Genomic DNA, 27,157 nt, shown 5'->3' on the forward strand with positions numbered 1-27,157 from the left:
AGTGGCACTGACCAGTCAGGCAAGAGGAGAATCTAGGCCGGGAAGGGGAGGGGGAGTGGAAGGTTTTTTTTTTTTCCTTCCGTCCTACATAACCCTTGGCAGGAAAGTTGGGGGCTCCGTGGCCCCACGTCTCTTTCTCTCCCCCACCGATGCCGAGGGGACTCGGCCCGTCTTCCGTCTCGCATGCAGAGGCCGCGCATCTCGCCAGGAGGCCCAACAGGCCTTTTCTCCTCGGAGGAAGTGGGTCTCTCGGTATGACCCGCCCCCCAGGACCCTAAACCTCTCATCCCGTGGATCCCAGGATGATCCGGAGGGCTCTGAGCCCACCCAGATCCAAATGTCAAGCCTCTCTGGTCCCTTAGGGAGGACAAGGGAAGAGAGGTCCCTGGGTCTTCTGCCGGGCCCTTCCCTCCAAGCCAAACGACCTGGAGCTACAAATGAGCTCATGTATGGAGGTGCAGGTAGGGGCACGGGAAGAGGTGGGGGGTGCCGGTGGCCAGACAGCTAACCCTCCCATATGAACGCAAGCGTCCCTAGACTGCGTGTGAGGCAGATGTTGGGAACACAGATTTTTTTCCCCCTCAGCGTAGGGGGCTGCAGTGGAATTCTGCATTGGAACCACAGAAGGAATGGACCCGTAACCCTGCTCAACAACCCCCCCCCCCACCCCTCCATTCCGTGGAGTCATTGCCATATGATACCGACTGAGACAAGTTGGCTGCTCGGGCTCCGGCTGGGGGGTGGGGGGTGGGGGACAGCTCAGAAAACAGCAGCTCCTTTCAGGAACCAGGCTGGCAAGGGCTCCGGGAGGCCAGACTGGCCCAGATCGCCCCCCAACACCCCCTCTCTCCCTCCCTCGCCACCACCGCCAAAGGACAGAGGGGCGGGGAAAGGGGGTTGGCCCTGCCCGGGCCATGCCCATCGCCTCCGCAGACCAGCCCTGGCCCCTCTCCCTGGCGTGACGCCGTCCCTCCCCCTCCCTCATTTCCTGCTCCCTGAAGAAGTAGCTAGAAGCCAGAACACCTGCCTCCTTCAACACTGGGTCCCCCACAACCAGGCCACACCCTGAGGGATTCGCAGGCCCTACCCTCAGCACAGGACGGTGCCCACCATTGCGCCAGGAACACGTTCGGAAACTCGCAGAGATTAGGGAGAGGGTCCGGAGATGGAACCAAATAGAACGCAGCGGGGGCTGCTGGCCCCTCCTCAGGCCGATGGCTTGGTGCCCTCCAGGCCCTGCCGAGCACCCCTGCACCGAGACCCTCCTCACGCCAGGGGCCCAAATCTCTCATCTTCTCCCCACCTCCCCCCCCCCCCCCCCCACGGAACTCCCAAAAGCAGTCCCGGTGGGGGAACACATCAGACACCACAGCCGAGGCAGACGGGCCCCAAACCTTTAGCCAGAATTTGTGCTGATAAGCAACAAATTCACGTCCTGAGCCCTGGCCTCCTTTGGGCCCTCCACCCCCGCCTCACTCTGGGTGCTTCATTAGCAGGAGTGACATCTCAAGTAACCAGAGGCCCCCCTCCCACTTTGTCCCAGATCTGTCCTTCTACCCATCCCAGGGGCACAGCTCTCCTCCCCCAAATCGGGAAGCTTTGACCCTTATCTCTTTCCTCACACCGCTGCCCTTGGTCACTTCCTGGTGGGGACAAGGGCTGGGATGGGGAAGGGGCATCTCTGCCTGGAGCGTGAATGTCTCAGAACCCAACCTGCCCTTCTTCCTCCCGCAGGAGCGGCCCTGCTTGCTTCCCAGGGACCCTAGTGTGACCTACCTGGGGAAGGGGGCAAGAGATGGGGAGGGGGGGCTTGACATGCGGGGCAAGTGGGAGTGGAGGGAAGAGGCCAAGTGGGCAGGGGTCCCAGGCACACCAGGCTCCCGCGGCTCGCTAATCCCAGCGGTTTGTGTCTCTGCTCCCATGTGTGGACTCGTGATCAATGGGTGTCACTACATGAGTGTCACAGTGTGGGGAGGGGGAAGGGGCTGGCATGGGAGTGGGGGTAACCTGACCATCTTGGGAAGAGAGGGCGCTGTCCGGAGTGCCGGCGTGGGCGATGCATGGTTACCTGTATGTGGTGGTCACTGTATCCCTTGAGAGGGCTGTGATGCCCTGCCGGGTCCGCCTGGTGGGAAGGGGCATCGGGAAAGCCCCTTCTTTAGCCCAATGAGCTGGAGGTGACCAGCATGGGTAAGGTTTCTTTCTTGGGGAGCCCTTCCCAGGAGGGTCTGTTTGGGGTCGCCCAAGGTGGGAAGCTGGGGAACAGGACAGTACCGCTGAGACCAGACAGGGTGGGGACCGAAGGGCTGGGGTTCCCCCTATCTTTGGGGAGCGAGGTGGGCAGGGCTCCATCAGGGCCAGGGTCTTACCTTGGGTCCGGGGTGGAGTGGCCCCTCGGATGGGCAGCGGGACAGACGGGCTGATGGATGGACGGACGGCCGGACGGGGCGGGCAGGAATGAGGAACCGAGCCGAGCGACGGGCAGAGCCGGGACTCTTAAACCCGGAGCTGGGATCAGATAAGGGCTGGTCCGGGGGCCGGGGCCGGGGTCGGGCCGGCCGGGGGCAGAGCTGGGCCGGGCCGGGCCGCCCCCTCCCTCCGCAGCGCCGGAGCCAAACTTTGTGTGAATGGAGGGGCCCGGAGGGGGCCGGCGGGCGGGGGCGGGGGGCTGCGGGCGGGCCAATGGGGACGTGGAGCGCCAGGCCCGCGCCGCCGGGATTGGAGAGGCCGGGGCGGGGGGCGGGGCGCAGGGGGCAAGGAAGCGGAGACCCAGACAGATGGAGGCGCAGGGCCGAGCGCAGCGCCCGAGGAGCGGGACCCAGACAGACTCCGGGAGGGAAAGGGACGCGAGACGATGGGCGAAGCGATAGGGGCTGCGCTGGCACGATGACAGGGGAGAGGCGGCGGCGGCCGTGTCAGCGACGGGGAGCGGGCGCGGGGGGCGGGCCGGGCCGAGTTAATGAGCTGGAAATGAACTCGGGACGGCCCGGTGGCCCTGCGCGCAGCGCCAAGCGGCTGGCTGGGGCTGGGCTCCGGCGCGCTATCCCCCTGCGGGTCACCGGGCCCTAAGCCCTGCGTGAGGTCCCGGGGGCCGAGTGCGCGGACCAGCCTCCCCGCCAGCAGCCCGCCGGGTCCCGGAGCCGCGACGCGGCGGGGCGCGCGGCGCAGGTGCGAGGCGCTGGAGGCCGCAGAGGGGGCCAGGTCCCTCCACTTAGGGGGTCCTGGCAGATGTGGGGCATCTGATAAGCGCCCTGAAGAGCGCAGAGGATTCAGGTCCTGGGAGATGATGCGCAGGGCGTCCGAGGCAGAAGGAACGCAGTCACCAAGTCCCCGGGACACATGGAAATACAAGTCTGCTTGGGAAACGGCGGCACACGGGCCCCCTGGACTAGACAGAGAGCAGGTGACAGTTCTTCTCATCCCCGCCATCACCAAGGACTGCTCTCAGTACCCGAATCCGTGCTTCCAGGGGTTCCAATCCACAGGCTCCCGCCCTGGGCATTTATTAAGGAAAGAATCAGTTCCCCATTTTGGTTCATCATAGATATTTAGATATTTAACTATTAATCAGTAACCGGCATTATCATCTTGAGTTGATATACATCTTGGAAAAAACAAAAACAAAACAAAACAAAAGCAAAGAGACCTGAAACGTTTTAGTTTAGATCTGCCTCTAAAAGCCGTAGGCTGGGTAAATGTACATTTGAACTAGCCCCCCTGGGGGAGGGAGCTGGGCCGCAAGCCAGGCACCACAGGTGAGGTGTCTGTGTTGGGGCAAGAGAGGACGGTGCCAGCTGGGGGTCAGCTCTGGGTTCCTGGAGGCAAAGTCTTGAGCCGAGGACAGACGAAGCCCTGGCAGAATTTTAGGAAGATAAATCTGGAGGTGAGCGAGATGGTTTGGAGGGAGGGGCCAGCAGACCGCAATGCCAGAGCCTTGATTCTTTTCTCTTTCCTCATCTGAGCTAACCAGAGCCTGCCCCCTCCTCTCTGCCGCATCCTTCAGCTGTGCCCCAGGACACCGCCCCTCTCTGGCCAGGATCTCTGCAGCTGCCCTCTCATGAGCATCCCCACCTCCAGTTTCCGTCACTCGAACAATCCTGCGGATCATGAACTCCTACATTTAAGGCTGAACACCTGTGAGGTACCAGCTCTCTGAAACACAAACCTGACTGTGTCCCTTCCCAATGTAAAAGCCTTCAGTGGCTGCCCGTCGGCCAGAAGTAAAATCCAGATTCCTCGCCGTGGGACAGAAGGCCCGCTATGACTTAGACCTGGTGTCCTTCCAGCCCCGTCCGCCTCCACTGGCCCTGTGCGCCCAAACCTACAGCCGCTCGCTCCTCCAATGCCGAAGGGTTGGTCCTGTGTTCGCTTCGTGTCCTTGATCTCTTTCTGTGTCTGAGGTGGAGCCTTCATCACTGACGTCGCTCTGCCTCTCATCTCCAAGTTACACTCAGATCTCTGTGTTCAGCCTTGGGCTTTCTTTAGAGCATCTCAGTTCCAGCTGCTGGCGGGGGATTTCCACTCCTCCCGGACAGGCCCCAAACCGAACTTATCTTCTTCCTCCTCAAGGCTGGCAGCCCTCGTGACTTCTTTATTTCTGTGTTTCTCCTGGTCAATCACATTTTTTTTTAAGTTTATTGGTTTATTTTGAGAAGGGGGAGACACATGAGCAGGGAAGGGGCAGAGAGAGAGGGAGAGAGGGGATTCCAAGCAGCCTCCATGCTCTCAGTGCAGAGCCCAATGTGGGGCTCGAGCTCACGACCTGTTAGATCTCGACCTGAGCTGAAATCAAGAGCCAGAGGCTTAACCGACTGAGCCACCCAGGCGCCCCTCCCTGTCGATCAGATTTAAAAACTGAAACTGATCCCCACTCTTCACCCTTCCCTCTGCTCCACCCCTTGACACGTCAATTAAGCCACTAAATCCTGCCAGGTCTCTCTTTGTTATATTTCTCTAGGATGTCCCTTTTCATTTCATGGCCACAGCCAGGACCAGGAAGATCACTGACAGCCCAGGCCCTGGACTCACCCTTCCCCCTTCTCTCCATTCTCAAAGGAAGAGACAACCTGTTTTCACCATGTCAGTCCCTGCACCCCTCTATCAACCCCCAAACAGGGTGCCCCTTGCTTCCTGGGCACGGTCCAAGCTCCTCAGCTCGATGCTTTTAGGCTTTTAGGGTATGCCTCGGAGAGGCCAGGGAGGAAAGAGCCAAGGATGGGAGCAGAAGAGATACCTCGTGGTGAAGGAGAGGTCTCTGGAGGAGTTCTTTCCAAATGGCCTGCACCTTCCCTGGAAAGCAGAAGAGCCATTTGCTAAAAATCACGGTGTGGGGCGGGACCGGGCAATTAGAAAGAGCTCTGAAGTTCTAGAACAGCAAGGGTGCAAGACCGTGGAAAAGTACAGATAGCTCAAATGGAACTGTGGTTTTCTACTTTTAAAAGAGTGACTTAAATGGAGTTTTTGTTCTTAAGTCATGTGTTACAACATATATACACATGTACCCATCGCATATATTCCTTTGTAGATATTGTCAAACAACAGTTCTCACTTTCGCAAATCTTTTTACGGAAAAGAGGTCCTCAGGGCGCCTGGCTGGCTCAGTTGGTAGACCATGCAACTCTTGATCTCCAAGTTGTGAGTTCAAGCCCCATGCTGGGTGTAAGGCTTACATTAAAAAAAAAAAAAAAAAAAAAAAAAAGTCCTAGAATAGTCACTAGGAGCCCAATAGGGAACCCATGATAAAGGTCATAGGGAATTGGTATTCGTGAGTGTTTATGATAGAAGATACGTATATCACTTGAGATGGGGAAACCGAGGCTCCGAGAGGTGAAGTGGCTTGCCTTGCCTATGGTTACATAGTTAGAAGGTGTTAGTTTCAGAACCTGAATCCACACGTGTTTGGCTCCAAAGCGCCTCTCACTAGAGTGAATTTGCATAGGTTAAACATAATCTTGTCAACAGGCACACAGGTTAGTATGAAAAATTTGCCACGGTTGTGACATCCATGACCACCACCTTCTCCTGGGACCCATCCGTTCCCCGTGAAGTGAGGACTAATTCTGGACCACCCCTCCGTGGCGGGTAGGGGAACCATCTTTCTCTGAAGACCTCCCCTCTTCTCTCAGTGTAGCCAACTGTCTTCTCGATTGCTCCTTTCAGATTCATTCCTTCCGACTTTGGCCTCGTCTCCTCTTTGACCTTGCTCTGGAAAGAGTGGAGATGATTGATTGCATTGCACACTATGGGGCTCCGAGCAACATTTGAGCTCAACGAATTTCCATCAGTAGTGGGCACCTCGTAGCTGGATGATCCAGACCACAGAGGACCGCGAGGCGGAGGGACGAGGCTACATTGCCCCAGTCACTAAAGGATTATTGTTTAGGTATACATACCCCCTCCCTCCGCGAAATGCAGTGTACATAAACCCACATTTATAGGACGGAAGTTGAGGGGTGCTTGATCACATTGCTAACGGAGTCTTCCCAGAATTTCTTTAACTAGGTGGCTCCTCTCGTATCTTTCCAGTTGGGTCCCACGGATTAAAATCCCACTGACACCCAATACACTGTGGTAGCAGGGAGACTACAGGGAATAAAGAAACAACCAGGGACCAGGAGCTGGGATGCCTGGTCTTAGTCCTGCCTAAGGACCCATCCCAGACCTGAAAGGTGAGGACTAATCCTGGACCACCTCTAAATGCCAGGACTTTTGAATCCTGAGCAATCGGCACCAATCCTATCAAGCAAGATAGACCTGTTGATGAGAAGGCTCTGATCCCCTAGTTGTGCTGGAAAGAGCCAGAAGGCCAGGATGTGCCTCAGCCTGGGGTGCCCAGTGGGGTCCCCCCTGTCCTGGTGCTGTGCTCTGCTCCCCTCCCCCCATTCGCTCTGACCTCCACCCGCATCCACTGCTTCAATCGTATTCTCCCTCTGCTCTGAGTTTTCTCGGGCCCCAGCTCCCTTAAATTTATGACAATTGTTATCGTTTCTGCCAGATTGGCCTCCCTGCTCCACTAAATTCATATCCTCAACCATCTCCTGTTTTCCCATCATACTTCCTCTCCCACCTCCAAGATTTTACCCAAGAAGTCTCATGATCTCGTTCAAGGAAACCTTCCCAGACTGGTTGGTCCCAGGGCTCCCACATACAGCTGTACAGGCTGTGGACTGCACAAAGGCACTCACTGAGGGGGCAAGCTGAGAACTGAACGGCATTCGGCTTGCCAATCCTTGCACCCTGGCTCAGAGCTGTATCTACTAGAAGGATTCCCCTTTTTATTTTTGTTTTTGCCCCAAAGTACCACTTACTCTCCAAGCCACATGCCATAAGGAATGCACCTGCCCAGGGCGGGCTCCTTTTTCTACCTTGTAACGAGGTTCTTTGTGGACCACCTACGTGGCCCCGGCCGTGCCCCTCCCGCCCTCAACATTCTCAAGTTCCAAACCCAGTCTCCCACCATCACCACTGTACTGACATGTTTTACCAATTCCTCGTAAAGTTGCTTTCCCTGTCGGGATACCAGAAAGCTGGGATCTTGCACCCTGGAACCTAAGAAAACTTGATTCCCTCCCTCTGCTCAAGCTCAATGAGAAACAAGGGATTGAAGTTAGAGACCAGGTGAAGTCCAGGACCTGCACAGGGGAGACGGGGGAGGCACCTCAGGGTGGTCAGCGGGACTGAGGCAGGGGGCTGGCTGACACCCTCCGGATGGGCCTGCCAGCCCCGTGACGCCCCCCCCCCCCACCCTCAGGAAATGGGGCCAGTTCTATGCAAATGCTCTCTTGCCCAGGGGTCCGGTTTCCTCCCTCTGAGCTCCTGGCACAGCAGAGCCAACGTGAGCAGCTGCTTGGCAGGACAGAGAAGGGCAGGCTAGCAGTCCCAAGGCTCAGGTGACAGGGCCGGGCCCAGGAGACGGGGATGTTGACTGGGGCTTTAACAGCCCTCCTGATGCCAATCTCGGGCTGAAAACTCGGTATTTCCACTTGGAACAAGAAACGTGGGCAGGAGGGCTGGGGAGAGGAGGGCGGTGTACCCGCAGCGCCCCCTGCAGGCCTCACTGGGTGGCACCGAAACAGAGGAAGGAGGAGCAGGGTGGGGGTATCAGGAGATGCCCCGGATGAGGGTAACAAGGAGAAGAGAGACGTAGCCAGCATCTGCGGAGCATTTACAAGGTGCCAGGCGCTGCCTCATGACAACCCCCAAAAGGAGGATACTCTCTTGGAGATGGATAATTCTCATTTCTCAGGTGAAGAAAGCGATCAGAGAGGTCAAGTAACTTGCTCGAAGCCACCCAGCTAGCAGCGGACAGAGCCGGCACTTGAACCCGGGACACTGCCTCCCGAGATTATACTACTCAGTCACCACCTTCTCCACCTCCCCAGATCATTCCAGCAACTTCTAAGCCTCCAGTGTCCGTTTCTACATCTTCCCGGCCCCGCAGTGAGGGGGGGACACACGTGGAGGACTGTGGCCGCTCTCTCTGCCTCTGTGACGCTTGGCAACTCTCTTCCCCTTTCTGCTTTAGTGTCTCGTCCCTAAACGGAGAACACCATACCCCTCTCGGAGGGTGTCTCCCGGGGTCTTTAGAGGAGGTGTGTGGCCGGGTCATAGCTGGCGCTCAAGGAATTATCGGTAGTGATATTCGCGTTCTGTGTCTGCCTGTCTTTCTCCCCCACTGGACCACGTGCTCCTCGTGGGCAGCGACTAGGTGTCATTTCTGTAACCACCCCCACCTAGCACTTTGCCCAGCACCCTGGCTCTGCGGAAGTTGGTCGCACGGAGAGTTTTAAGCCCTCACCTAGGCTTTTCTCTCCGTTGGACGTTTGCGTTGTTTCCACACTTTTCGCTAGTAGCAAAATACACTTTAAAGCCCTTCTATCTGGGTTGCCTCGTGTGATCCGCACACCCCGTGAAGCAGGTTCAAAGGGGAGGTTTGTACCCTGTGAAAAGTGGATCGCTGGTGGTTCAAGGAAGGAAGCAATTCCTTGGGTCACGCCATAAACCAGTGACAAAGATTAGAGCCCCTGACCCCGCCTCCCTTCCTCCGGTGGACCTCTTTTCTCTCTAGCGATCTCCTCCTGGATCGGGATGGCCTCTCCGAAAGGGGGCGACATGATGGTGCCTGCCTGAGGGTCATGCCTGCACCCAGAGACCCCTGCTGGAGGTGATGAGATGCCAGCTCCCGGGGGTGGGGGTGGGGGGCTCGAATCCCCAGGAGATCAAACGCCTTATTCCCAAACACGCCAGGGCCCGTATTTTCGCAGAGCAAAAAGCTTCTCAGGGAGCGTGCCAGCTTTTTCCTCTTCTCTCTCTTTTTTTTTTTTTCTGAGGGGGTGAGGAGGCGAGCTCTGAGTTGTCCAGGAGGAGGGACTCGGGCTAAAAATAGCTATGGCGTGTGGCTCAGCCTCTAGTGGTACCCAGGACTGGGGAGAGGAGGGGGATGCTCTAGAGCTGTCGCCAGACTGGTTGCTGTGGAAACAGGAGAGGAGCAGGGGAGCCTGGGAAGTGGATGACACGGACGGCCAGCCCTAGTCGGAGCTGCCGCTACGTTTAGGAGGAACAGCGGTGTCCTGTGGCTCCCACCCTCCAGGGGGGCCGGGGAAGGGGTGGTGTCAGGGGCATGGACGCTACCCCCCAGGGGTCTCTGCTGCCGGCTACTCTCCTCTCCACGCGCTGTGAGTTGAGTTGCGGGGGACTGGGGTTTGGGCCCCTAAATCCAAGGCAAGCGGGGGCTTGGGAACAGCTCGTTCCTGAGGGAGCTTGCACCAGAGCCCCTTCCAAAAACTAAACCCCCCCTGCTGGCCAGCACTCCGCAGGGAGAGAAAGGGAGGTCCAGGAAAATGTGGCACTGGGGTCTTCTGGAAAGGGGTCACAGCATGCACAAGAAATAAGGAGTAAGCTGGAGGAACAGGAGTCTCTGGAGGGAAGGTGCAGAAATCAAGTGTATTTCACACCTTTACCTCCCCACTGAGAAATATGCAGCCTCCGCTCAGGAAGACAGGCGAGGGGACACGAAGTAAGGCTCGCCTGGATCCCTGGGGCGGTGGAAAGCAAGAGAATTCTGGGGGTGATCCGACCCTGGGGTTCCTGCCCACCCCTGTGCAGAGAGATCTGCCTAAGCAGGCAGATGGGGGCTCAGATGACCTAAGACCCCGAGAGAACATCTGGAAGCCTTCCTGGGGCTGACGCTAGGAAAAGTGGGAACCAGGTACTCTTTTGCATGACTTGGGGTCTCTGAGCCAGTCAGTGCTTAGAGAGAACTTCTAGCGGGCATCCCTGGCTGCAAGGAGGGAAAGGGAAGCTCATTGTGGGGGGAGGGAAAGACCCTGATCTGCACTGGACCCTGTGTCCCCTGACTCCTCTTGGAAAATCAATGTGGGGGAGGTGTCCCTAACTTCCAAGGCGTCTTTTTTTATTTTTCCTCCTGCCCTCTACCCCAAACACACACACACACACACACACACACACTCCAGCCGAACACCTCATTCCAGAACTTAAATTCTGGAGCGCTGGGATTGGAGTTGTATATCCGAGCAGTCTCTCCCCGGGGCCTTGGTCAAACATCCAGGCCATCTGTGATCCTTGTCGCCTTCCTCCTGTCCAGCCGCCCCTCCCCCATCCCAGCCAACCCAGGTTTCCCTGGAGTGGGCGGAGAGAACGAGTCCCAGGAAGAAGGGAAGGTTGAACAGGACCACGTCCTTCTTCTAAAGCTTTCCTTGCAGGGGTCTGGGGCCGGGGGAGGGGCTCTGGACCTCTCTCTCAGCACACTGCAGCCCAGATTGCTCCTGGGGGGAAGGATCTGAAGCGAAATCAGGTGGGCTTCCCTTGGAATGTGAGCTCTGGGCCATATGGTGGGGGGGCTGTGCTTAGGGTAGCCAGTGGGAGGCTGCCGCCAAAGAACGGGAGGGAGCGGGGAGGTAAATGTGGGTGCTTAGTGCTGCACTGGATCCGACTGAACAGGGCTCGAGGGGGGACGGGGACTAGAGGGGTATACAAGCCTAACTCCTCGTGAACTTTGTGCTTCCTCTACCCCGGCGGTCCGTGTTGATCTCATACCCTGCAGCCCGGCTGCCCCTTTTCAGGCCGTCCCCACGGTGGAACGAACCCGGGGGACGTGGGGCTGACACCCATCAGCGATGAGCGGGCTCAGTCCTCCGGGAGGACTGCCAGTGGGAACGTCCTAACGTGGGAACGTACAGCCCCTGCCCCCTGGAGATGCTGCCCTGACCTTCTGCCCCTTCTACGTCTTCTCGGGCAGCAGCGGGGGGGGGGGGGGGGGGGGGAAAGAGACGACAGATGGGGGGGGAAGACGACAGATGTGGGAGGGGGCGGAGCGAGCGAGGGGCGCGAGGGCCAAGGAGGAGGGCTGCGTGCGGGGTTGGGAGGGGGGGCGGTGAACTTGGGACGGGACGGTGGGGGTGGAGGGCACGCGGCCCGCGCAGTCTGGGGCGCGCGCGGAGCGGAGGGGGGGAGGGGGGACGGTCCTCGGGGCCGGGGTCCTTGCCCGGTGGGGGGGAAGGGCAGTGGGCCGGCTTAGGGTGTGAGGCAGCCCCCCACCGCGCCCCAGGGTGGGGGCCGCGGGGCGCCCCGGGTTGGGGGTGGGGCTGGGTCTGGGGGTGGGGCGGGGGCCGCGGGGCGCCCCGGGCTGGGGGCGGGGCTGGGGGCGGGGCTGAGGCTGTGTCTGAGGGTGGGTCTGGGGGCGGGGCTTGGGCCGCGGGGCGCCCCGGGCTGGGGGCGGGGCTGAGTCTGGGGGCGGGGCGGGGACCGCGGGGCGCCCCGGGCTGGGGGCGGGGCTGGGGCTGGGGCTGTATCTGAGGGTGGGTCTGGGGGCGGGGCGGGTGGGGCGCGAGGCGTCCCGGGCTGGGGGCGGGGCTGGGGCTGTATCTGAGGGTGGGTCTGGGGGCGGGGCGGGGGCCGCGGGGCGCCCCGGGCTGGGGGCGGGGCTGTGCCTGAGTCGGGGGCGGGGCGGGGGCCGCGGGGCGTCCCGGGCTGGGGGCGGGCCTGGGGCTGGGGGCGGGGCTGGGGCTGTGTCTGGGGGCGGGGCGGGGGCCGCGGGGCGCCCCCCCCCCCCCCGCCCCCTAGAGCCGGCCGGCGGGGGCTGAGGCTCGGCGCTCCCGTCCCGCAGGCCCCCTGCGGCCGCCGCCATGGCGCGGGCCGGCGCCCCCCGCTCCCCGGGCCCCGAGCCGCCGCGCCGCCGCGGCCGCCAGCGCTACGTGGAGAAGGACGGCAGGTGCAACGTGCAGCAGGGCAACGTGCGCGAGCCGGGCCGCTACCTGACCGACCTGTTCACCACGCTGGCCGACCTGCAGTGGCGCCTGAGCCTGCTCTTCTTCGTGCTCGCCTACGCGCTCACCTGGCTCTTCTTCGGCGCCATCTGGTGGCTGGTGGCCTACGGCCGCGGCGACCTGGAGCACCTGGGCGACGCGGCGTGGACGCCGTGCGTCAACAACCTCAACGGCTTCGTGGCCGCCTTCCTGTTCTCCATCGAGACGGAGACCACCATCGGCTACGGGCACCGCGTCATCACCGACCAGTGCCCCGAGGGCATCGCGCTGCTGCTGCTGCAGGCCATCCTGGGCTCCATGGTGAACGCCTTCATGGTGGGCTGCATGTTCGTCAAGATCTCGCAGCCCAACAAGCGCGCCGCCACGCTCGTCTTCTCGTCGCACGCCGTGGTGTCGCTGCGCGACGGGCGCCTGTGCCTCATGTTCCGCGTGGGCGACCTGCGCTCGTCGCACATCGTCGAGGCCTCCATCCGCGCCAAGCTCATCCGCTCGCGCCAGACGCTGGAGGGCGAGTTCATCCCGCTGCACCAGACCGACCTGAGCGTGGGCTTCGACACGGGCGACGACCGCCTCTTCCTCGTGTCGCCGCTCGTCATCAGCCACGAAATCGACGCCGCCAGCCCCTTCTGGGAGGCGTCGCGCCGCGCCCTGGAGAGGGACGACTTCGAGATCGTCGTCATCCTCGAGGGCATGGTGGAGGCCACCGGTGCGCGGGCGCGGGGGGGGGGGGGGGGGGAGGGCCGGGGAGGGAACGGGGGTGGTGCGGGGGCGGGCCGGACGGAAGGCCGCTCCCCCCCGGGGGTGGGGCCGCGAGGTCGGGGTCACCGGGAGCGGGGGGGGGGGGGGGGGGGGGGGGGGGGGCACGGTCGCGGAGCTCACACTTGCTGCGTGGCCCGCGCGGCCCCGAGGTCCTCTGGTCCCGGCGACGCTCCTGACCCCGGGAGGGCCCGTTCTCCTTACCGTGCCCATTTCTCAGACGGGACATTGCGCGGCGAGGAGAGGTTGAGACGGGTGTCCATAGTCGCGGGTGTAATAAGCGGATAGGGCAGGGGTAGCCCGGCTCCGGGGTTTGGTGGTCCAGAGTTGGAAGGTGGAAGAAAGGGTACCTTCAGGGCTTTTTCCATCGCTGAGAGGGTCCGGGCCCCTGAACTTGGTGGTGAGGGCCTTCCGTGGCTTGCGCTATTCCTGGGCTGGAGCTTAGGAACAGGCTGACAGCTGGGCTCACTTCTGCCTCAGCTTCCCCAGCCATCCGAGGACTCTCAACTTCCGCTGACCAAGGAACTAGATGATCTTAGCATTGCTAGCCCCTTTCCAGAAGGAGCTGTCAACACCCCCTGCCTGGGTGATGTCCGGACCTTCGACTCAGGCCTACATAGTGAAGGGTTTGGGAGCAGGTAGGAAGAGGTCAGCGCAGGGGCGCAGATGACGTCCTTCCAGGCCTCAGATCTGGAAGCCGGAGGAGGGTACGAAAACCGCAGAAGGCTGCGGGGTATGGCCTGCGCGGCGGCCTCTGCCGGCTTCCCAGGCTGGTGCCCTCAAACCCCTTTCCTGGCCCTTCCTGCCAAGCCTCTATTGCACCACCCTCTGCCCCCGTGCCCCCATGGCTTCCTCACCGCCCCCCCCCCCTCCGCCATGCTTGCCCTAGCCCTTGACCCTTCCCCTCCTCACCCCGGTCCCGTTCCTTGCTGTCCAGCCACTTGTCACTCGCCTGCCAGGCCCTGAGCAACAGCCCTAAGGAGAGGGGTCCCTGCTGCGCCCTCCCTCCCTCACAGCCGCTCTCCCCCCAGGGTCCCTTCTGCCTCTTCTTCCCCTCCCCCACTGGACACTTCCTATTCCAGCCTTCGCCAGAGGAGTCAGAATGCCAGTGTCCCCAAGGGGTCTCAGGGCAGTGCTTGCAACGTGGAGAGCCGGTCCCTGGCTAGCTAACGTTCCGTCTCCCGTTCCCCCTTGTTCTGAGGTGGACAGGAGCTGGGGGAGAGACCCTAGGGGAGGGTCGCCTGCCCTGGTGGGTGTGCCAACCCGCCAGGGAAGACGGGACACAGCCCCAGGGCGAGCAGGACTGGGGAGGGTGGCGTGGAGGAGATCGGGAGGGGAGCTCGTCCGACGTTTCTAGAGAGACAGAGCTGGAGAGGACGGTAATATTTTGGGTGAGAGAGTCAGGATTCAAAACGCTTTTGAAAAGCCAAGTAAAATGAGCCAAAGCCCAACGAGATGACATTTAAAAGGAATAAATATAAAATTCTACATTTAGGCTTTAGAAAAATCACTTATGTAAGCACCGCATTGAAGAGCTGGGGCGAAAAAAAACCGGGGGTTTCAGTTGGCCACAGGCTTAATGTTGCAGCAGTGTGATCCAGCTTCCAAAAACACTTATGTAACGTAGTCTTGGGCCCTATTAGCGACAGCCTCATGGCCGGAGAGAGGTGGTGAGCCCTCTCCATGCGTGGCGCGGGCCACAGCCGGACACGTATCACGCTCAAAGTGCCGAAAGGGGTCCCCTCGGCCATTCAGGTTTGCGATCAAGACGGCAAAATCGGGGGGAGCCAGGTGGCAGGAGGAAGGATGGAGGGAGCCAGGGACGTGCAGCCTGAAGAAAAGACGTGATGGGCCCCGAGGCTCCTGTTTTCAGATACTTGAAGGGGTGTGAAATGGCCAGCGGCAGAGTTTAGCTCTTATTAGAAACAACCTGTTCGGGGCGTCAACGCTTGTGAGGCGGTGAGCGCCCCATCCTGGGTAGTGGGAAGGAGAAGCTCGATGCCCGTCGTCGGGCTCCAGTGGGACGGCCTGTGTGCAGAGGGAAGTTGGATAGATGGTCCCCAAGGTCAGTGTCAAGGTTAAGCTTCTCTGATGGGGCACCTCCCACAGGGAGGAGGGGAGAGCGTGGGCTGGGGGTCCAGAGAGCGAGGGCGGATGCAGAAGAGGGGGGAGCCGGGCGGGTACAGGGGTGGAGAAGGGGGAGAAGATGGGCTGGGCCAAAGAGGGGTGGGGAGGGACAGAGAGAAGAGTGTGGAATAGGGTCGCGGAATGAGAGGCAGGAGAGGGAAGCCTGGGGCTGGGATCCCCGCCCCTCCCGCGCCCCGGGCCATGACCCACGTCCCTCCCCGCAGGAATGACCTGCCAAGCTCGGAGCTCCTACCTGGTGGACGAGGTGCTGTGGGGCCACCGGTTCACGTCGGTGCTCACGCTGGAGGACGGCTTCTACGAGGTGGACTATGCCAGCTTCCACCAGACCTTCGAGGTGCCCACACCCTCGTGCAGCGCCCGGGAGCTGGCCGAGGCCGCCGCCCGCCTAGACGCCCATCTTTACTGGTCCGTCCCCAGCCGGCTGGATGAGAAGGTGGAGGAGGAGGGGGCCGGGGAGGGCGCGGGCGGAGGGGCTGGCGCGGACAAGGAGCAGAACGGCTGCCTGCCGCCCCCGGAGAGCGAGTCCAAGGTGTGACCAGTTTTCCTCCAGACCCCTGTGGCAGGGCCAGACACCGGTACCTGGGAGCTGGATGGCGCGGGCGGAGGAGGAGGCAGGCAAGGCCCCCTCGGGGGACGCGCTGAGGCCGGAGAGCCCCCTCAGAATGGCAAGCCCAGAATCCAGCGGACGGCGCGGGGCCTGGTTTCGGGAGGACGGACGGTGGGGACGGGTAACGTGCCAGCCTGTGTGTGTTCGGCCCTCACGTCTGTTCACGGGTGGACGGATGGACAGAAGGATGGATCTATGCGGGGCTGGATGGGGAGACGGGAGCAGACGGACGGACGCCAACGGGGAGGTAGACGGACAGACGCAGGTGGCGGGCCCGGGGCCGCTGCTCGGCCCTGGGGCATCTCTGTGCGAATTCTGGAAAGGCGCCCTTTCCCTCCGGAACCGATGCCGTCCGGAACCAGAGGGCACGGCTTGGGGAGCGGAGTGCGGGCTGGGTTTTAGTCCCCACTCACCTCCCCGGCCAGCCTCCCCGTGCTGCGGCCCACCTGTCTCGCTGGACACGGTGGCCCGAGCTGACCCCGAGGAGAGAACGCCGCGCGGACGGAGGTGGGCCGGGCCGAGGGTGCCCGCCCCGCCCCGCCCCCACCACTGTGACCGGAGCAGGAGGGCGAAAGGCTGCGGGGGTGGCTCGGCCGGGTGTGAGTGACCTTGCCCCCACGTGCAGGGAGACAGGGCCCCGGGGAAGGAGGAGCAGGGACAGCTATTTTCTGACAGCGCGACGAGATCTCATAAATAGCACTGCAGCGGCAGGAGAGGAAGAGGGACGCTCTGGGGAAGAAGAAGGGCCAGGAGAGATCTAGAAAGTGAGTTCGCTCGAGCTAGGGTACAGGGGCCCGTGGGAAAGCGGAGTTTGTCCCGGGGCACGGTGACCTGGGAGCCACTGGCGGGGTTCACCGGGTGCACGTTGGGTACAGAGCACTGACCCGGTACAGGCGGGGCGGGCGTTCGGAGACCTGGTTCCTGTCCTCGGGACACGGTGTCCCTGAGGCAACCGCACCAGGTGTGGCTCAAACAGAACCCGACCGTCTCTCGGAGCAGAGGGCGGGAGGGTTCGGTGATGGGAAAGCTGGGGGCTGAGTAAGGCCCAGAGAACGACAGAGAATGAGTGAGCCAGCACTTGTCAAATTGGCGTGTCCATCAGAGTCGCCTGTAGACCTTGTGGAAATGCAGGCGGCTGGGCCCCGCTCCCGGAGTTTCGGCCTCGATAGGTGTGGGGTAGAGACCAAAAACTTGCATTTCTAGCAAGTTCCCAGGTCATGCCGATGCTGCTGGTACGGGGGCCACACTTTGAGAACCACTGCTCTACATAGACTTGGAAGTCACGTCAGGAGGTAGGGCATTTGAGCTGAGGAGGAGCTGAAGGGTGGTTGAGGGGGAGCTGAAGGGGAATTGTGGAGAAGCTGAGGGGGAGCCGAGAAGAAACTGAGGAGTAGCTGAGGGGAAGCTGAAGGGGAAGCTAAGGAGCAGCTGAGGAGTACCTGAGGGTAGCTAAGGAATAGCTGAGGAGAAGCTGAAGGGAAGTAGCTGGGGAGTAGCTGGGCCGAGGGAAAGCTGAGGAGTAGCTGAGGGGTAGCTGAGTAGCTGAGGTGTGGCTGAGGGGAAGCTGAGGAGTAGCTGAGCTGAGGAGTAGCTGAGCAAAAGCTGAGAGTAGCTAAGGAATAGCTGAAGAGAAGCTGAAGGGAAGCTGAGAAGCTGAGGAGTAGCTGAGGGGAAGCTAAGGAATAGCTGAGCTGAGGAGAAGCTGAGGGGAAGCTGAGGAGTAGCTGAGCTGAGGAGAAGCTGAGGGGAAGCTGAGGAGTAGCTGAGCTGAGGGGAAGCTGAGTAGCTGAGGGTAGCTAAGGAATGCTGAGGAGAAGCTGAGGAGTAGCTGAGCTAAGGGGAAGCTGAGCTGAGGAGTAGCTGAGGAGCAGCTGAGGGCAGCTAAGGAATAGCTGAGCAGAAGCTGAGGAAAGCTGAGGAATAGCTGAAGAGTAGCTGAGCTGAGGAGCTGAGGGAAGCGAAGGAGTAGCTGAGCTGAGGGGAAGCTGAGCTGAGAGGAAGCTGAAGAGTAGCTGAGATGAGGAGGAGTAGCTAAGCTGAGGAGAAGCTGAGCGGAACCTGAGGGGAAGCTGAGGAGTAGCTGAGCTGAGGAGGAGTATCTAAGCTGAGGAGTAGCTGAGCTGAGGAGTAGCTGAGGGGAAGCTGAGGAGTAGCTGAGCTGAGGAGGAGTAGCTAAGCCGAGGAGAAGCTGAGCTGAGGAGTAGCTGAGCTGAGGGGAAGCTGAGCTGAGAGGAAGCTGAAGAGTAGTTGGGATGAGGAGGAGTGGCTGAGCTGAGGCGAAGCTGAGCAGAACCTGAGGGAAAGCTGAGGAGTAGCTAAGCTGAGGAGAAGCTGAGGGGAAGCTGAGGAGTAGCTGAGCTGAGGAGGAGTAGCTGAGCTGAGGGGAAGCTGAGCTGACAGGAAGCTGAGGAGTAGCTGAGCTGAGGAGGAGTAGCTGAGCTGAGGAGTAGCTGAGCTGAGGAGCTGAGGGTAGCTAAGGAGTGCTGAGAACCTGAGGGGAAGCTGAGGAGTAGCTGAGGAAAAACTGAAGATCGCAGCAGGAGGAGACTGGATATAAAGGGTGGGCTATCGTGACTGGGAAAAGGGACCCTGAAATGCAGGCTGACACGTTTACCCCTGGGCCCGGAAACTCACCTCTCAGTGGAAGCGCCGCAGTGATAAGCTGGAGTTGGCGTTCGGGGAAGACGAAGCCGTCAGGAGTCCTGGGGGCGGCGGGGGGCGGGGGGGGTGCTGGGGGGAAAGGGCATCAGTGGCCCGAGACTGACTCCCCTGTAGAACTGACTCAAGAGGCAGGATTGCACGTGGGTGCCCGTTGGAGGGAGAAGCGAGAAGGTCAGACATCGGATGTGTCTGTGGCCTGTTGTCCACCCAGCTGGGCCAGCCGGCCGCGGAAACGCTATTCCCATCCCACCTCCACCCCCTGCCTGGTGTCATCCGAGTCGCCGGGGGCAGCCCAGCAGGACGGCGAGGGGAGAGCAGGGGCAGCTTGGGACAGGGTGGAGGTGGAGGGGACCTGAGGCTGGCCTCCTGGGAGAGGAGTGTTTGTCCAGGCAAGCGTGTGCTCCCACGACACCGGTCCAGCAGTGACCTCCACCCCTTGGTCCTGGCCACACCCTGCTCCTGTCCTTTAATAAAAGACTGAACCCCTCAGAGGAAAGCACCCCGGTCTGTTCCATTCCAGGCTGGGAAGCAGGATCCCGTGGGCCCCTGTGCCTCCGGAAAGCCGGGAAGGGGGTCGGAGGGAGCTGCCGGTGTGGGTCCGCTCAGAGAAACGTCTGCCTCACGTCACAGGGCCACCTGGGTCACCACGGGTCAAGGATGAGGTCCCTGAGCCCTGGCCTCGGCTGTCCCCTCAAGAACAAAGGTTGGGGTGTGGGATAGGGTCGCTGGGTTTAATTTGGGGAAACGTGGGGGGGGGGGGGGGTCTGGACCGGAGGGGCGGGCTGTTTGTATCCAGGCCACTCGGTGACCGCTCAGGGCACCACCGTGCACGGCGCAGGGAGTCAGGAGACCTGGACTGTACTCCCGACACGGTCGCTAATTAGCTCTGGGACTCTGGGCAAGTTATACCCCTTCTCTGGGCCTCAGTGTCCCCTCCTGTAAAAATAACACTTAGAAAACTAGTAATGTCGAGAAAACTCGATAACTGTTTAAACAGCTGCATTAAAAGAGGTACACTGGGTGCCCCTGAAGGTGCAGGGCAGCTAAGAATTTTCAGATCGGAGACTCTTGAAGCAAAGACAAGTTTGAGGGGCCCTTGGGGCGCTGGAAGGGAGATGGGCCAAGGCCTGGGGGGGTACAGGCAGGCTGTGGGGGGCATTATGGGGGGGCTCTGTGGACACAGGCCCTCCCCTGGCTGCCGTCCTCCCCACCCCCCAGGGGGCTGTGCTCTGGGGCATCTGTTGGGCTGCGAGACAGAATAAGGAAGACCCGGAGGGAAAATGGGAGGAGTCAGGTCCGAGACCCTGAGGACCAGGAATGAGAAGGCAGAGGGGTGTGGGGAGCTCAAAAAAGGGCTCATCAGAAGCCCCTACCCTGCAACATGGGAGGAGGCTGGGAGAGGGGGCCCGGCTCGGTGCACTCACCCCCTCTCTGTGCTCCCCTCCCCGAGGAGGAGCCCCGACAGGGATTGGCAGGGCACTGACAGCTCGGGCAGCAGATGGGACCCAGGTGTCCCCTCCTGGGGTGGGTGGCTCGGCCCACAGAGGCCAGATGGTGTTTATGGTGGGAAGGAAGGCCTGAGTCGTCCAGAATAGGCGATCAGCCCCCCAACAGACTGCCTGGCCACACCCCTCGGCCCCGGGGCAGGAAGGCACGCCAGCCCTGGGTTCTATAAAACAAGTTTATTCACATTTTAGAAAAACGAATTCTAGGACAGGGGATGGTCTCCCCGTGGGATGGGCATGAGATCAACAACAGAAGGCCAGAGCGGGGAGCCGGGAAGGGAGGAGTGGGGGCTGGGGGCCACGGCCCCCACTCTGGGTGGGGAGGCCAAATAAATTAAAGGAAGGGGGGACAGAGGGAGAGGGGAGCCAGGCAGCCAGAAGTGCTCTTGGAGCTGGGCTGGAAGACAGTCCACACCTGCAAGAACTGGGGAGAGAGAGCGCGGGGTGCGCTAAGGACAGAGCCCCCTCCGGTGCCCGCTTCTCCCCCAGGCGGGGCCGGGGAGGGGCACTCACCCCAGCACGCGGTGGCAGGGAGGCCCGGGCCAGGGGGGGGTGGGGGGGGAGACAGCAAGGTCGGGGGTTCTTTGCCCTCACCTGGGGAGCAACGGGTCACCGTTTTCGAAGCCTCTTCATGAAGCAGCAGGTGATGGTACCAAGGACGGTGGCCCCGGTGACTAAGGCGACCCCAGCACCCACCAGCAGGGGCACAAACAGGGTGTCCAGGGCTGGGAGAGAGCGGACGGCTCTGTTCAGCCCGGGGTGCCACTACCCTGCCACGCCCGCGTCCCAGCGCCCTCGCTGCCGGGTCGCGGGCCCCCTTCCTCCATTCCCAGACGGCGCCCCCCTGCCCTCTCCTCCCAGACCAGGTTCAGCGGGGATGCTGGGGCCAGAATGGGACGAAAGCGGGTTTTCACGCAGGAGAAGGGGGGACGGGAGCAGGAGGGGCACATGGGAGGGGCAGAACAAGGGCCCCGGCTGAAGCGGGGGGCGGGCAGGGGTCACTCACCGTGCGTGTAGGGGTACACCGTGACGGGCCCCGAGCGAGCGCTGCCGGCCTGGTACCAGCTGTAGTCGGCATGCCGCACCCAGGCGCTGGGGGCGCAGTGGTACACGCCTTCGTCCTCGGGCCCCAGGCCGTGCAGCCTCAGCCGGTGGCTGCGGGGCCCCACCAGCTCCACGCTGACCGGGCCTCCTCCAGGCCGGACCCCCAGCTCTGCCACGCCGTCCTGGCCCACACCGCCCACCAGCCGGGCAGGTGCAGGGCTCAGCTCCCCTTCCTCGGGTCGCTCCACCCACCAGCTGGCAGCCAGGCGCAGCCCCGGGGGGCCGCCGCGCACAGAGATGTTGCAGAGCAAGGACGCCGTCTCCCCACGGTACACGGTGCCTCCCGCCAGCCAGGCCACGGCCTCCAGCACCACGCCTGCAGGACGAGGACGAGGACGTGGGGTCAGAGGGGTGTGGGGTCGGGACTGCTGTCCGAGCGACACCCCAGTCCTGAAGAAGAGAAGCGGGGAGACCGAGGCATGGCAGCAGCCGGGGCGGAGCAGGGGGGGATGCACAGAAGCAGAAGGAAGAGGTCCCACCAGCCCCGGACCCTGGCCAGGCCCCAGCCACCCCCTCACCTTCCTCCCGCACGTGCACCGGGAGTGGCCGGGAGCGGGCACTGGCCGCTTCTCGAAGCCGAGCCCCAGACCCTCGGACGTAAGCCTTGGCCAGGCAGCGGTAGGTGCCCGCGTCACCTGGCCTGGCAGCTTCCAGCCGGAGCCGGTAGGTTCTGGACGCCACCTTCTCCATGGCGATGTGCCGGCCTTCATAGCCAGGGCCCAGGCTGCCCACACCCTCTGTGTCCAGCTGGGCTACCAGGCGGCCGGGCCCAGGGGCCCCGGCAGGGGCCATCTCCCAGCCCACAGAGTACGCAGCGTGGCGGCCTGGCGGGGGCAGCGCCCCGGACACGTTGCACAGCAGTTCCAAGGGCTCTCCGGGGCCGATCCGCCGTTCCCCGGGCCCCACGGCCACTGCCAGCTGGCTGGCTGCAACACAGGACGGGGAAGGGGCGTCACGCAGGCAGCAGGGGGCACAGAGCTCCCGACTCCCCACCCGTAGTTCTCTCCTGGACAGCGGCACTGTCACAGGGTAGGACCGTGGCGCCCACCCAGGGCCTGACTCTCGGCCCTTGGCCATGGCCCTCCCATCTCCACACCCAACTTCGGAGCAGAGAAAACCCACCACGGGAGGGAAGTGATGCAAACGGGACGGCTCACTGCGGAAGACGGGCTCCCTGGAGTCGGGCAGGGACCGTCCGGTGCCCGCCCTCGGCCACGGGGCCCACTGCGACACCACAGCCCCCAGCTCCCACCGTGGGCCCGTGGCACTCACACAGCGTCTGCACGTCCACGTGGGCCAGGACAGCTCTCTTCTCCGCGATCTGGGCCCAGCTGCCGTCGGGATCCTGAATCCACTCGGCAGCCGTGCAGTGGTAGGTGCCCGCGTCCTCGGCCTGGGCGCCCCCCACCACCATGCGGTAGCGCTCGGCCCCCTCCTTGCCCAGCCGCAGCTCCCCTGCAGCCAGCCGCTCAGCATAGGGAGCCCCGGCCTCCACGGCCAGGTCGGGCCGGAGCCCCACGACTTCCTGCAGCGTCGCTCGCCCTACGGGCGCCTCGGGCACCGCTCTCCCGAAGGACACGGCCAGGTGCGTGTGCTTCTGCGTGCTCGTCCGCGCCAGGCAGCCCAGCGCCAGCTCCTGCCCCTCGTGCACCGTCAGGCGAGGCGGTGAAGTGGGGGCCTGGCGGCCTCGGGGCCCCGGGGGGGTGGCAGACACCTGCAGCGCATCTGGAAGAACTGGAGAGAACGGCCGGAGTGGGGGAGGGCTGGGAGCCGGTGGCCCTCGTTGCTATTCCCCGTGTACCACCTGCTTCCTGAAATAGACCGTGGTGAGCTCCCACAGGGCCGGGTGATCTCTTCTCTCACCCAGTGGTGCCAGGGATGGTGCTGGGCACCCCACAGGCGCTCAATAAATACTTGTCAAAGTTCATAGCCCAGCCCGTCGCCTACTCACCCGTATGTGTGGAGCCGACCCCTATTTGAACTACAGAAAAGTGGCTCTGTCCTCCTTCCCAGAACACAAAGAAATATAAGAGAGCAAGAATGTCACGTGGCCTCACTCCTCCTACCCTACCTCCACTTCCTCCCCCTCCGCCCCCAGATCTGGATCCTGGAATCTCCAGGAATGGCCTCTATTCACCCCAGCAGGCTCCCCCCACCCGGGAATGGAGGGGACTGGCTCCCCCTTTCCCCGGAGGTAGCTCCACAGAACAGGAAGAGCCAGCAGCTGGAACGAAGAGACCTCGGTTAGAGGCCCAGACCGGCCACCGGCTTGTGGGCGATGTTGCGCGAGTCCCGTAACCCCTTTGGGCCTCAGTTTCCCCAGCTGCAAAACCTGAGGGGTGGTTAGACAGGTCCCTCCTGGCCCCGATGCTGCGCCTTCTGCGTGGGTGGGCCTCGCCCCCCCGCCCGGGGCCGCTACCTCTCAGCTCCACCTTGCCGCTGTAGCTGCCCAGGTAGCGGGTGTCCGTGGACGGGGTGTAGCACTCGTAAATGCCAGCATCCTGGGCCTGTAGGCGGGCGATCCTGAGCACCACGGCGTCCCCCTGGAGACGCTGCACCTGCACCTCACCGGCCGCCACGCGGGGCCCGAAGACAGCGTAGGAGAAACGGGCATCCCTGGTGCTGACGATGCCCAGCGCGGCCTCTGGGGCCTCAGGCCTGTAGAGGAACCACTCGAAGTCCTGCTGGGCAGGGCCCTCGTAGCCACTGACATTGCAGGGGATGGAGACGGCCGTGCCAGCCACGCGGTACAGGGGCCCCTGTGGGACCAGCACCTCCCGGGCGAAGCACTCGGCTCCTGTAGGGAAGGACGGGAGATGCCGGAGATGCCTGGGTCCCCGCCGCATCGCCCACTACCAGCCCCGCTCTTGCCCCCTGCCCAATGAAGGACCGGAGACCTGGGGAAGGCTGGGACCCGGCTGGGACCCAGGGAAAGGATGCCGGGAGGTAAGACACCCGGATCTCGAGTTGGTCACAGACCCGGGTTTGCCTCAGGACCCAGAAACACCCCATTTCCGGCGGGTCAGAAGTAAGGCCCCTACGGGCAGAAAGAAGTCTTTCTGCTTCCGTTCCTTGATTCCAGCTGTACCTGGATTCCCTCCCCCATTTCCCCACTCTCGTGCGTTCTGGGGCCCGGTCAGCGGAGCCTTCCAGCTAAGGGACTCAGTCCCCACGTCCCTCTCCTTTGTTGGAGGGGAGCTGGCAAAATCTTGCTTAGAAGGGCGGGTTGGCTCAGCTGTGTCACCTGGACCAGGGGACTCCAGACAATGGAGCCAGTGGCCCGAGCAGGACAGGGCACAGACCCAGTCAGTTCTCACCACACAATGCCCTCCCCGCCCTGTCCAGCTGTGCCATGAGCTCACTGCTTCTCCCATCCCACAGGGCTGCCGAGGCAGCTGAGGCTTATGGGGCAAGAACCAGCCTCCGCCCTGGCCTCTGGGGGCAGCAGATCGCTCCCCAAGCCCCACCCCCACCCCCAATCTTCTAGGCTGACCCAGTGGATGCACAAAGCCCCCCTCCCAACTCCCTAACAAAAGCCTTCATTTGCATACGGTGTGCATTCATTTACATAAGGTTCCCTCTGTGTTGGGAGGCACAAACTCGGGCCACCCCTTCCTGTCTTTCTCTCCTCAGACAGGCCAAAATTCTCTTCTTCCCCATGCTGCCCCCACCTCCAGGCCCTACGCTGCCCCCAGCAGATACTCCTGAGGCCCTTGGAGGGCTCTGCTTCTTCCTTCTCTCCTTGCATCCGTCCTTCCGTAGCCCCACTGGATAAGATCACAGAACTCCAGGAAGGAGGGCTGGGCCAGCCCCCTGCCTCCATTTCACACAGGAGAAATGTTCAGGCAGAAGTATAATGTCTTGACCAAGATCCTACTATCCTTAGATGGCTTCCACAGGTCCCTGCAGAGCGACAAAGCCAGGGAAGAAGAGGGGGAAATCCTAGCAGAGGCCCGGGCCCGGGGAGACTGACCTCACCAACCAGAATTCCCATCACTCCCAGGGGCATACCCAGGGCCTTTCTGCAGAGGCTGGAGAAAAACACCAAGTTTGTGGTCAAGCTCTGCTCTCTGGCTCCTCCAGAAGCTGGGCTCTTAGCCCTTTCCTGTGGCTGAGTCCAGGGAGGAGGGAGGCACTTGCGGTCGCTTGGGTTCAGCAGGTTGGGTCCGGGTCCCGGCCCCAGCCCCGTGCCCCGTGCCCAGCTGCATGGACAAATCCCTTGTTCTCCCAAGCTGGTTTCCACACTGGAGGAGAACTAAGAGCTTCCATTCTGACAGTGAGTGAGCCTGTGACTCAGGAGGGCCCTACCCTAGGGCATTTCATAATCTAGGTGACGGTGGAGACAGCTGAGCTGACACCTTTGGGCCTCCGGGCAGACTCTGCTCAGAAGGGCCCCCTCCCTCCTTCCTGGCTCCACAGCTGCTGATGCTTGGAGATCCCCATGGGAAAGTCAGCCAGCCGCCTTAGGAAACCAGCTGCCAGGCAGCTCCCTTCCCAGGCCAGAGCGGGGAGCAGGGGCAGACACCTGCTTTGGGGTCCATCGGACCTGGGTTCGAATCCAAGCCCTAGCGCTCCCTAGATGTGTTCTCTGGGGCAAGTCACTTCACTTTCCTCATCTTCGGAATGAATGGAAATACCCGCACGCGGTGGGCAGGCAGATCTCTGCGGGCTCTTCCAAGTCTGTGCCCCACCCCTCCCCACCTCCTCTGGGCCCTTCCACTCCACGCTGCCCACTGGGGACAACGGGCCAACTGCTAGGCAACCGGGCCCCACAGCAACTCCCTCCTGCCTCCCACCCAGGGCTCCAAGGAGAGGCCTCATTCTGTTTCCCCAGGGCCCAGGGACCTATGCAGCCAGGGGCGAGGCTCTGCTTGGCACAGCGGTGGGGCTCTGGTCTGGAAACAGGCTGCTGGGGCTACGTCGTCAGCCTGCGCCTTGACTATGGCAGCTTTGAATCCGGGTGGCAAGGCCACCCCCACGCGGTGCTCTTTCTTGCTTCAAGGGCTTGGGTCTCCCCAACATCTGTACAGGCAGCCTCCCTGTCTGGAAGCCATGCTCCTCCCCAGACAAGCTCCTAAGGGAACCCTCCAGTTCAGGCCAAAAACAACTGCACTGTCAGGGCCCTGATGCATCCACCCAGCGGTGGCCAGAACACCTCGCCATGATCACCCACCCCCACGGATGCAGGGTGCTTGGAGATCCCAGCATCAGTCCATGGAGCCTGCTTTCCCCTGAGGCGGGGAAGGTGGGGGGACTAAGGGGGTGTGACCAGCGGTGGGGGGCTACAGAGTCAAGTGCGACCTGAGAGAGAGAAAGTGGGCAAAGAGAGACCCCGCCCCGCGTGGAGACGGCGTAAGAGGCGGAAGTGCCCCAAACATCAGATGATGAAGTGGGGCGGAGGGGAACCATCAGGGGAGACTGAACTTCAAAGATTATGGGCAGAACCGGCCCCTGGGCCTCCAGCCAACTCCGGGCAATTACGAAGACGGGCGAGCACTGCCCACGCAGGGAGGGCACTCAGAGCTGGGCCTGAAGCTCAGTGTGAGGCGGAGGGAGACGTAGCATTTGGGCGCAGAGACCCCAGGACCTGAGTACGCCGACTGAGAGGTGGGGCCGACCCCGCGGCCTGGGGGTGGCACCTCGGTGGGTCCTCACTGGGCCCCAGCCCGGGGCCTAGAGCTGGGGGTCTGGCTCGGCGGGCAGCTGGGCGCCGAGCTCGGGGAAGCTCGAGGCGCCCCTGACGGAGAAACGGGTGCGAGGGGCCCCGAAACGCTGGGGAGGTGGGCCGGGCCGAGCGCCAGGTGGCAGGCACATGCCGGCAGGGTTGGGGGCCGGGGCGGGGGCCGGCTTACCCAGCATTAGCAGCAGCAGGAGCAGCAGCAGCGGGAGCCGCGGCGAGAGACCGAGGGCGCCCATCCTGCGCGGCCGGCTTTGGGGAGGCTCCGGGGGTCGGCGCGGGCTCTGAGTGGACGGGGGCTCGGGGGCGCATGCCCGGGTAGGGGGCACGAAGCGGAGCAGCGAGGCGCTGGTGCACGCAACGGAGCCGAGCGGCGCGGGCGCTTCCAAGTCCCCTCCCTCCCCCTTCCTCTTCC

The 27,157-nt window shown here is 62.3% G+C and overlaps 3 protein-coding genes and 1 long non-coding RNA gene across 8 annotated transcripts in view; 2 read left to right on the forward strand and 2 right to left on the reverse strand.

The window, feature by feature from the left end:
* The window catches only part of KCNJ10 (potassium inwardly rectifying channel subfamily J member 10), a 28,890-nt gene extending 26,251 nt beyond the window's left edge, over nt 1-2,639 (reverse strand). For 2 of the 3 annotated variants that reach the window (XM_027048706.2, XM_015083787.3), the window contains exon 1: nt 2,370-2,639. The gene's annotated coding sequence lies outside the window, so the exon portion shown is untranslated. The remainder of the gene's footprint in view (nt 1-2,369) is intronic. The other variant, XM_027048708.2, reaches the window with a different exon arrangement.
* Nucleotides 1,843-8,877, forward strand: LOC128312946 (uncharacterized). Its single transcript, XR_008292932.1, has 2 exons — nt 1,843-4,352; nt 6,160-8,877. It is a non-coding gene; the product is annotated as an uncharacterized LOC128312946 (long non-coding RNA).
* A 589-nt stretch (nt 8,878-9,466) lies between these two features.
* KCNJ9 (potassium inwardly rectifying channel subfamily J member 9) lies at nt 9,467-17,439 on the forward strand. Of its 3 annotated transcripts, XM_053208864.1 has the most exons (4): nt 9,467-9,674; nt 10,604-10,813; nt 12,125-12,990; nt 15,392-17,439. In XM_053208864.1, exons 3-4 carry the CDS (start codon nt 12,144-12,146, stop codon nt 15,721-15,723), a joined length of 1,179 nt encoding a protein of 392 aa, XP_053064839.1. In that variant the 5' UTR covers nt 9,467-9,674; nt 10,604-10,813; nt 12,125-12,143; the 3' UTR covers nt 15,724-17,439. The 3 variants fall into 3 exon arrangements, with proteins under 3 accessions (XP_053064839.1, XP_026904511.1, XP_053064840.1); XM_027048710.2 differs by having other exon boundaries at nt 9,467-10,813; XM_053208865.1 differs by lacking the exon at nt 10,604-10,813.
* A 2,680-nt stretch (nt 17,440-20,119) lies between these two features.
* On the reverse strand, nt 20,120-27,144 carry IGSF8 (immunoglobulin superfamily member 8). Its single transcript, XM_027048457.2, has 7 exons — nt 26,918-27,144; nt 23,485-23,862; nt 22,338-22,799; nt 21,584-21,991; nt 20,968-21,381; nt 20,556-20,686; nt 20,120-20,385 (listed from the first exon to the last, which is right to left on the reverse strand). The coding sequence occupies exons 1-6, from the start codon at nt 26,979-26,981 to the stop codon at nt 20,571-20,573; spliced, it is 1,842 nt and encodes a 613-aa protein (XP_026904258.2). The 5' UTR covers nt 26,982-27,144; the 3' UTR covers nt 20,120-20,385; nt 20,556-20,570.
* Nucleotides 27,145-27,157: the final 13 nt, after the last annotated feature.

Source organism: Acinonyx jubatus, chromosome E4 (genome assembly GCF_027475565.1).
Source record: "Acinonyx jubatus isolate Ajub_Pintada_27869175 chromosome E4, VMU_Ajub_asm_v1.0, whole genome shotgun sequence".
NCBI lineage: Eukaryota > Metazoa > Chordata > Mammalia > Carnivora > Felidae > Acinonyx > Acinonyx jubatus.

Excerpts from the sequence above, each read along its gene's own strand:
- IGSF8 (XM_027048457.2), bottom strand. The coding sequence starts at position 26,981 with ATGGGCGCCCTCGGTCTCTCGCCGCGGCTCCCGCTGCTGCTGCTCCTG. Across the intron at positions 22,800-23,484 it reads CGGCAAGGTGGAGCTGAGAG|TTCTTCCAGATGCGCTGCAG; the intron begins GTAGCGGCCCCG and ends CGTTCTCTCCAG. Across the intron at positions 21,382-21,583 it reads GGTGCACGTGCGGGAGGAAG|GCGTGGTGCTGGAGGCCGTG; the intron begins GTGAGGGGGTGG and ends CTCGTCCTGCAG.
- KCNJ9 (XM_027048710.2), top strand. The coding sequence starts at position 12,144 with ATGGCGCGGGCCGGCGCCCCCCGCTCCCCGGGCCCCGAGCCGCCGCGC. Across the intron at positions 12,991-15,391 it reads GGGCATGGTGGAGGCCACCG|GAATGACCTGCCAAGCTCGG; the intron begins GTGCGCGGGCGC and ends CCCTCCCCGCAG.